At 51.7% G+C, this 8,850-nt stretch overlaps 1 protein-coding gene across 1 annotated transcript; it reads right to left on the bottom strand.

The window, feature by feature from the left end:
* Window positions 1-214: 214 nt before the first annotated feature.
* On the bottom strand, window positions 215-8,837 carry PPP1R1A (protein phosphatase 1 regulatory inhibitor subunit 1A). The gene is made up of 7 exons (XM_004373928.1): window positions 8,596-8,837; window positions 4,628-4,688; window positions 3,558-3,595; window positions 3,166-3,229; window positions 1,932-2,087; window positions 919-1,025; window positions 215-348 (listed from the first exon to the last, which is right to left on the bottom strand). Exons 1-7 carry the CDS (start codon window positions 8,677-8,679, stop codon window positions 337-339), a joined length of 522 nt encoding a protein of 173 aa, XP_004373985.1. The 5' UTR covers window positions 8,680-8,837; the 3' UTR covers window positions 215-336.
* Window positions 8,838-8,850: the final 13 nt, after the last annotated feature.

The following is an 8,850-nucleotide window of genomic DNA, read 5'->3' as shown; positions in this document are numbered from 1 at the left end:
AAGTCCTCCCACCTATCTGACCCCCATCTCTCTCCGCAGCAAGTACAGGCAGGCTTAGGGAAAGAACTCCCTCTTCAACGTCCTGCCCCATGCTCCCCTATTTCTTGCTTCCCAGAAGCAGCTAGGCAGGAGGGTAGGGAGCTGTAGAGAGAGCTGTAAAAACAGGGGAGGGAGATAGGATTCTCCAAATCAGGGAAAGAAGGAAAGTGCCAAGGACTTAACACCAAATTTATCACATTTTAAAAACAAGAGATTTTCCCCAAAAGTGAAGAAATAGGAAACAAATCCAGTGTCCATGCCTTCTCAAGCTGTGCTCTTGATTCCAGGATGCCTCCTTCACTCTCGGACCTGTTGTGGGGGGAGGGGACAGAAAGAGAAGGTGAGAGGCCAGAGGGTCTGGGAGGGTCATCTTGACCTCTCCCCTGCTGCTCTGCCCAACTATCCCATTCATCAAGCATCTAACTGCTGGGAAGGTTGTTCTGATGGCTGATGTCAGTCTCCACCCCCTTGTCCAGTCTCTGAGGGGGAGTGAGGACTGTAAAATCAAAACTCAGGAGGTTATTTCATCAATGCCTCCACCTCAAGACAGGGCCACTGCTCACCCAGCCTGGGCAGGTGAGGAGCTCCCTTTGGGTTCCAAATGCCCTTTATCACAAAAATCCTTGGCCCGCTTCCATCACCCATTCCAGGAACCAGAATCCTACACAAAATCTAACCTCAATCCCTCCTGCTGCAGCTTAATCTCATTTCTCACTGTTTGCCCATCAGAGGCAAGGTTAGTCCTCTTACCACGCAGAATAACTTCAGTGGGAATCTGGTCCTTTGTTCTCCTTTTCCCAGACTCCAAATACTAGCCCCCTGGCTCCATCCACACAACCTGCTCTCCTGTAGACCTGGCAGACCACCCTGGGGTCTTACCGAGTTGGCTTCCTGGGAATCCAATGGTTGTATATGGGTGGAGGGCTTCTCTGTGCCGGGTTTCTCACTGACCCTCTCCTGAGTTTTAGGGATGGCTCCTGCAGGCTCTAAGGAGGGAAAGTGGGTAGGGGGAGCGAGAGCAGCATTCATGGAGGCCTTGCAGAGAGGAGGCTGTTTCTGCTCACCTCACCCTATATCCTAATGACCCCTGAGATAGGCCCAAGATCAAGCTGGGAGCAATTGGGCAAGACTAATGGTTCCCTCTGGTTACAATTACTACTATAGGTTTGCTATTTTTTTTTTGTTCACTATTTTTTTTCATTTCGGTACAAACACAATATGTGGCTACTGACCTGAACTAATGGGCTATTTATAGTCTTTATTTATCCCACTTATTTGGACCATTCATTTGCTTGCAGAAATACTAATGTGTTTGATTACAGGATACTCTGGGGGGGGGTATTGCATAAAATACAGTATATGCACTCTATCACTTTCCTAAAGTCAAGAAAATTCTGAATTCGGAAATACATCTGGGATGAGGTACTGCGGACATGTATTAACACCACCACCAGCAGCTTCCATTTATTGCATGCTTTCTCGGCATCAGGTGCTGGGCTAAGAACCAATCTCATTTAATTTTCACAAACAACCCAATGAAATAGGCACCATTATTATTTTATAGACTGAGGTAAGTTGCTCCAAGTCTCTTGGCTGGTAAAGTGGCACAGCCAGGATTTTAGCCTATGGGTGCTATTTTCATTACAGTGGGCTCCCTCAATACAGCTACAATAGGGAGCCCTGAAGTTCAAGTTGGGAGGGGCTGTGTCCTTTTGTAAGGACAGGGGAAGAGAGGCAAATACATGCAATACATGCAAATACACCCATATTCTCAACATAGTTTCTGGGTACTATTAGATCTCTCCCAGGCTCCAAACCCCACAATGGGTGAGGCCTGCCTCCTCCTGGGCTGGGCAACAAGATACCTGGGTCCCTCCCCAGCCTGAACATACTTTGTGCTGTCCCAGGGGTGCTCAGCCTTGACTTTGCTTCTGTGTCTGTGATCCCAGGTGGGCAGGACTCCTGAGGCCCCGTGGTCTCGGCGGCTCCCTCAGGCTCCTCTCCCTGCTGCTGTTGCCCCAGGTGATGTTCAACCATCATCTGGAGCTCTGGGGACAGAGAAAGGGAGGAAGCATTGAACATCCCTGCCAAAATGAGCCCTGTGGATCCCCAAATTCAACAGCCCACTCAAGGGTCATCACACATTGCCAGGTGTTTGATTGCCTTTCCCATCTTCTGAGATCTGAACAAGGAGAGGGCATTAGCTAGACAATAAGGAGGGATTAAACCTAGACTGGAGACACTGGGTGGTACAAACAGCTAATGTGCTTGGCTGCTCACCAAAAGGTTGGAGGTTCACATCCACCCAGAGGTACCTCGGAAGAAAGGCCTGGCGATCTACTTCTGAAAGATCAGCCATTGAAAATCCTATGGAGCACAGTTCTACTCTGACACACATGGGGTCACCAAGAGTCAGAACTGATTTGATGGAAACTATTAATTGGTAAAGCTAGACCATAAAAATATTTCTTTCAGAGGAAACAGAGGGGTAGGGGAAGAGACTATAAGAACAAAAATTATCCTAACTTGCTGGGATACAAGGTCTCCCTTGGGGGCAGGAAAAAAGACTCAATTTAGGTTCAAGAAAGATTTGAGTATCTTCTATGTGTTGGGCGCTGTGCTTGTTGAGTTCACACATTTATTTTTAAATTGTACTTTAGATGAAGGTTTACAGAACAAACTAGCTTCTCATTAAACAGTTAGTACACATATTGTTTTATGACATTGGTTAACCCCACGACATGTCAACACTCTCCCTTCTGGACCCTGGGTTCCCCATTACTAGCTTTCCTGTCCCCCACTGCCTTCGAGCCCTTGCCCCTGGGCTGGTGTGCTCCTTTAGTCTCATTTTGTTTTGTGGGCCTGTCTAATCTTTGGCAATCACACGTTATTTAATTTAATTGCCACAGTCAAGTAGTACTCAGGGCTCAGTAGGTTAAGCAATTTCTCCAAGGCCACACAGCTAGCTGGCGGCAGAATTGGAATTCCAGTCCCAGTTTGTCTAGCAACACCTTCACTTTAACAGTGGCACATTTAATGACCTCCCAAGGATTTCTTCTAAGGAGTCATTAGGTCTATTCCCCAGCTTCAGACTTAGAGGGGAAAAAGAGACAGGGTCTTCCAAACCTTTCATTGTGGGTGTGGTCCTTGTCACCTTCTTCCGTTGCCGTGGAGACGCTGACAAAGTGGACTATGAAGAACAAAGAGTACAGGTGGGTGCCAGCCTTTCTCCCTGTCCCCCTCTGCCTTGCATGCACTTGGATTGGAGATTGGGGTAGGTGTGGGCTTCAGAAAATGAGGGAAGAAAACTCCTGCTTCCCCAGTCAACAATTGCGAGCAAAGAGATGCGATGTGGGGGTGTGTGGGGAGGCATGTGTGAATATCCACTCATGCACATTTGGGGGATGCAGGAAAGAGGGAGTCAAAACTTATCAGGGAAGGGAGGAGAGGTAGGAGGACGATCCCCTAATGAGTCTGTCGGTTCTCTGGGCTGGGCTGAATGGGAGAGGCTGGCTCACCTTGAGAAGTGGGTTGGGGATCCGATCTTCATCTATCTCTGAGGAGAGCAAGGAATGAAGAAGGTGGTGAGGCCAAGAAATCCTGGGGACTCCCCACAGAGCTGATTTCCCAAGGGGAGGGGACTCTGCAATCACCTTTCCTGACCTGGTGCTTTCCATCCCAAACCCAGGAATTTGGCCCTGATCGCTGCCCCAGACCTCTATTCCCTACAGCTCCCCTCCGGCTCTGCAGGTGGCTTTATCCAGCTGCATCTGGTCCTGACCTTGACTCTGGGGCTGTGGTCAATCTGCATCTCCACCTGGAGGTCCCTGGAGGCAGGTTTTGTGGTGCTTCTGCTCTTTTCCTCCCTCTGAAGTATCCGTATCTTTTTCTCCTTCCAACCAGTTCCCCCCACCCCTGGTCCAGAATAGGATCCTGCAGAGGAGGGAATGCTGGGCATAGAATAGCAAATGTGTCCTGCACAGGGTCCAGGAAGATACAATCATTTTCGGTACTTGGAGGAAAGCTGGAGATCCAGGCATCCTGGACTCCAGTCTATCTTATTAGCCTGAGCACCCATCTCCCATTCAACCTTGTCTGAGGTTTTCTGATACCTTGTTCTCTTCCCAGACTGTGATGGGGACACTAATGACCAGAATCCCAGCTGCTCCCTGAGCTGCTTCTAACCTTCCCCTTCCCCTCTGGGGGCCATGAAGATATCTGATGGAGGCGGTCCCTCCCCCTCACAGCTGTCACTGCCTCTGGGGGTGGGGGCAGCAGCATCTCAGTTGCTGGAGAAACCTCAAAGGCTGTTGCCTCAGCAACCAGCACACCTTTGACCACCGCAATTCCTGGGGGGCTTAGGAACCAAGTGGTCTCCCTCCCCTTCCTAGCACTGTCCTGTCTTTCCAAAAGCAATGGCAATCCTTCTGCTAATCGAGCTGGGATTAGTCTCTTCTGCCTCTGGGATTCAGGAGGTTTCTGACTCCTCAGATCTGTCCTTCTTCTATCTAGCACCCACCTTCTCTCACTGGGACCCAGCTGTCTGTAGGAGCCCCCACTCCCTTCAGGGACCTATTCCTTGGGTTACCTGGGGAGGACTGGTCACTGGTCAGCACGAGGGTGGCAGGGGTGGGGCGGCGCCTCCGAATCTGGAGGAAGGAGGAAGGAGAAAGAGGTCAAATGTATATGGAAGCATCTCAATCACTATCATGGAGCCCCACCCAATACCACTCGGCAGCATAATGCAGGCCAGCCCACTTAACACCCCTCAAAAAAATGCCCAAACTACACTGGATCCACTGTCCAGGGTAGACATCCTTAGGTTCATCCCTCCTGCGGGGAGAGAGTTCCTCCTGAGGACTCAGAAGTTCACCCCCACTCCCTGCACCAATCTCCCACTACCCGGTTCTGTCCCTCTGTCTCCCCCTGGTCCTGGCCCCAGCTCCCCATCTCAGCAGCTATATCTGCTCTAATGCATCGATCTCTGGCCTGCTGTCCTTCCGTCCATCCTGGATCAATGGTCAGAAATAACCTGAGAGGGCAGAGGTCTCCCTCTATCGCCCAGCCTACTCCCCAAACAGACATTAACCTTTTGTGGACCAGCACCTGCAGAAAGCACCCCTCAATCCCCACGCAGCCTGGAGGACAGCAGAGAGAATCACTGATCCTGGCCCACGCCCCTCACCTCCTGGTGTCCTTCCTATCCTTGGACGTGCTGCCTTTCTGATTTGTCAGGAAATAGCATCTGGGGAAATCCTTGTCATGGTAAATATAATAGGATGAGGAGTCCTCAGCAGGACCTTGGTCAGAGTCTAAAGCTTAGCTGAAAAATCTTATCCTGGACTCCTGGTCTCCTTCTAAGAAATTAACATATAAGAGCAGATTGGTTGCTGTTCTTTTGTCATGCTGCCAATAAAGTTTATTGTTGAAGTCAGTCCGAGGACTCGTGGAATGTGTAGTTTTTTCCTTTCTTTGGAGGCTTTAAAGGCTTGGAAATGTGGGGATCAAAGAGGCTGGAGTCCCTGCAGCTCCCTCCACGGCAGCACTAGAGGAGAGAAGGTTAACGGGGCTGGAAAAGGGGCTAAAATTATCCAGGGCTGAGAGGAGTAGGGTGAGAGTACTGAATGATCAAGTCTCCATCTTTGAGTCTCCATTATTTAGTATCATCACCACTGGGGGTGGGAGGTGGCAAGACACGTGGCCTTCTCTATGTCTAGAAAGAGGGTATCAGCTACAGCAAGGGGAGCTAATGCTAGTCTGGGAGGGGAACTCTCCCCAAAGGAGAAACAGGATGCCTAGAATGGGGGTATGTGGGGGTCAGACATTTCTTTCCCAGGAGAATTCTGTGGCATCTGTTTCTGGTGACATTTCAAGGTCCCTGGCAGTACCAGTCCTCTCTCTCTCTCTGTGCAAGTGTGTGTGTGTGTTTGTGTACACATGTATAGCACAAACACTGGCTGTGAATTCATCTCTGGCTATTTCTGGTGCAAATGGGCTGGATGCTGGCAGGTGGACATGTGCGTTTCACGTATGTGTGGTGGGGGTCATACTCTTACTAGGAGAGGACCCCTTCTCTCTATTGCCTCCCTACCTGGGGGGCAGCAAGAGGACTGTGGAAGAGGCAGGGAGAGAGTGTGGCTGGGAAGACTGGGTGGGTTGAGATAACATCTTTGTTGGTAGCCTGTGAAGGAGACCACAGGTGTGACTGGAAGGGTGTTGGAGAAGGCAGTAGGGCTCTGTGATTGTGGACAGGTCCCCTTCCTTAACCTACTTCCTTGCCTTGGAGAAGATTTCTAAGCACTCAAAAGTCCTTGAGAATTGTGATGTCCTACACCAAGAGGGAGTAAAGTCAGACTTCTTGAAGCATCTCTCAGCATCTAAACTACTAGGATGCTAGGAGATGGTCTCTTCTCTTTTCCTTACACCTATCCCGAATCCTGGCTTTCAAGGACACCTGGTACTTTTACCTTTGATTTATTTCCAAACCAGTCATGCCAAGGATACGATAAGTTGTGGGCACCTCTCCACCCCCCGCCACTCTGCTGTACAACTCAGAGTTTCCAAACCCTTTCACCCTCCCGTCTTGGCCTGAGCCCCTGCCAAACCTGGAGCTTTTTGCCTACACACTTGGTAATACATCAGCAGGGACTAAGGTTAGACTGCAGGTAGAATTTCAGGCCTAGGAGACACAGATTTCTGAAGGTTAGAGAAAAGCAGGCCTAAGTCCTAGCTCCATTTTTTCTTCTGGCTCCTTAGCACGGCCTCACGCTCCTTCCTGCCCCACAGCTCCCTGAACCAGCTGGCCAGCCCCTCCCTCCCTCTCCCAACACACATCTACACTTGCCTCCTCAAACACCAAATAGATGCAAGTGTCAGGCATGAGACCTGCCTGTGCCAGTGGGAGGCAGTTCTTCTCTGAACCTCACCCCCAACCCCCGGAGCCCACAGTCATGGGTCCTTTTTCCTGGGCGTGAGGTTATCCAGTTATTTAGAGTTCTTTTGTGGTGCAAATGGTTAAGTGCTCACTGAAAGGTTGGCAGTTCAAACCCACCCAGAGGCACCTCAGAAGAAAAGCCTAGCAACCTGCTTCCAAAAGGTCACAGACTTGAGAACTCTCTGGAAGACAATTCTATTCTACACACATAGGGTCACCATTAGTTGGAACTGGTGGGTGGTAACGGGAGGTTATTTTAGATAGTCTCCTGCCTCCAGGTATAACAGCCTTTCCAAGGAAACCCTCCCTATGCCATTGTCTTTCCCTTCTCCCCCCTCAGGAGGTTTGTGAGGTCCCACCACAATCCCTGCCACCATCACACCTTAGAGTCCTGGAGATGCGGCTCACCTAGGCCAGGGAGAGGTTGGAGACACAGGTACCTAACCGCTACCCCCTCTCTGGGAACCCAAAGTTACAGAGTGTGTATGCCTACCCTCTCCCTTCACATCCAGACCTTATTCTACTGAACAGCTGGAACGACAAAAAGAACACTCTCTCCAGCCCATCCCAGGAGGTCACAAAGCTTTTTCAGGTGCGGAGGCCCAGCCAGAGCCCTGACAGCTAATTGGGAGAGACAAAGAACTGACCTTGTGGGAAATGCTTTAGGAATGGGGATGTCTTGGCAAATGGATAGCAAATACAAAAAGAGATGGAGCAATGAGCAAATATTTGGCTAACAGGCGGTAGTAATGACTACGGGTGGTCACCCGCTCCACACACATGCTCACTCTCATTGAGACACACACTTGCTCACACACTCTCATACACTGCTGCCTCTACCAGGCTGCTCTGAGCTAAAAATAGGCCAGGCCAGGAGGCTGGGCCAGGGCGTGGACTCCCACCCTTGGAGCTGAGGAGGGCACAGTGCTTAGCCTTGGACCCTAGGTCCTAGAAAGCCCCTTCCTCTGGCCTCTCGGTGCCACTTTCTCCATCCCACCCCTAATCTCCACTTCAAAGGGCAGGAGTTGGGAATAAGGACCTGGGTGTCCAGACTCGATCACCCCCTCCCCAAAGCCCCAGCCTTTTCAGTTTTCCTCAGCCCCTTCTTGATACCACTCTGGAGCCGCGCAAGGTGCGCCTCAGGGAGGGGACAGGGAGAGCTGTTTCTTCTCTTCCAACTCCTACAGCACCAGGCTCCACCCATTACCTACCCCCTTTCTTACCCTCTTCTGCACTGCTGCTCGTAACCCTCAGCGCCCCCACTCGAGCTCAGAAACTCTGGCGGGGATTGACTGGGTGGAGGATGCAAGATTAGTGAAGGGGGGAGGGGTCGTGTCCTCAGGCCGGCCCTCTCCCCCAGGGCTGGCTGAGGAGGACGACTATCGCGGGGACAGGCATCGAGTAGAAGCGCTCATCCTTCTTGTCGGTTTCAAAGAAGCCCAGATGGGGAGATGTTGCTCCGATGGTGGGGGAGGGGACAGAGGACCCCCGAACTGAGTCCATTCTCCTTCAAAGGGACGCACTGCTAAGGAAGGATTGGGCAGGGATCCTGGGTCCCCCCAGTTCAGGACTCCTTCGTCCTCAGCTAGGCGAGTCCTCTGCCGCTCAGCCCTGCTCCTCACCTGCTCCGCCGCCTCGGGGTCAAGGTGCGGCTCCAGGAGCGGGACTGTGAACTGGATCTTCCGGGTGCTGTGGTCTTGCTCCATGGCTGGGGCGGCGGCTTCTGGGCTGGCGTTGCGGCTGGAGGGAAGTCGGCAGGACTCGGGGCTGGGGCGGGCGCGCTCCCTCTCCGCTGCGCTCCAGCCCCGGCCCCAGCCCGGCGGGCTCGGCTCCCGGCTCGGCGCTCCCTGCTCGCGGCTTCGGGGACTCTGCGACCG

Source organism: Trichechus manatus, unplaced genomic scaffold (assembly GCF_000243295.1).
Source record: "Trichechus manatus latirostris isolate Lorelei unplaced genomic scaffold, TriManLat1.0 scaffold00027, whole genome shotgun sequence".
NCBI classification, from domain to species: Eukaryota; Metazoa; Chordata; class Mammalia; order Sirenia; family Trichechidae; genus Trichechus; species Trichechus manatus.
This window is presented reverse-complemented; position numbering and strand designations above follow the sequence as displayed.

Excerpts from the sequence above, each read along its gene's own strand:
- PPP1R1A (XM_004373928.1), bottom strand. The coding sequence starts at position 8,679 with ATGGAGCAAGACCACAGCACCCGGAAGATCCAGTTCACAGTCCCGCTC. Across the intron at positions 4,689-8,595 it reads ACCCCGAGGCGGCGGAGCAG|ATTCGGAGGCGCCGCCCCAC; the intron begins GTGAGGAGCAGG and ends TCCTTCCTCCAG. Across the intron at positions 2,088-3,165 it reads GACCACACCCACAATGAAAG|AGCTCCAGATGATGGTTGAA; the intron begins GTTTGGAAGACC and ends CTCTGTCCCCAG.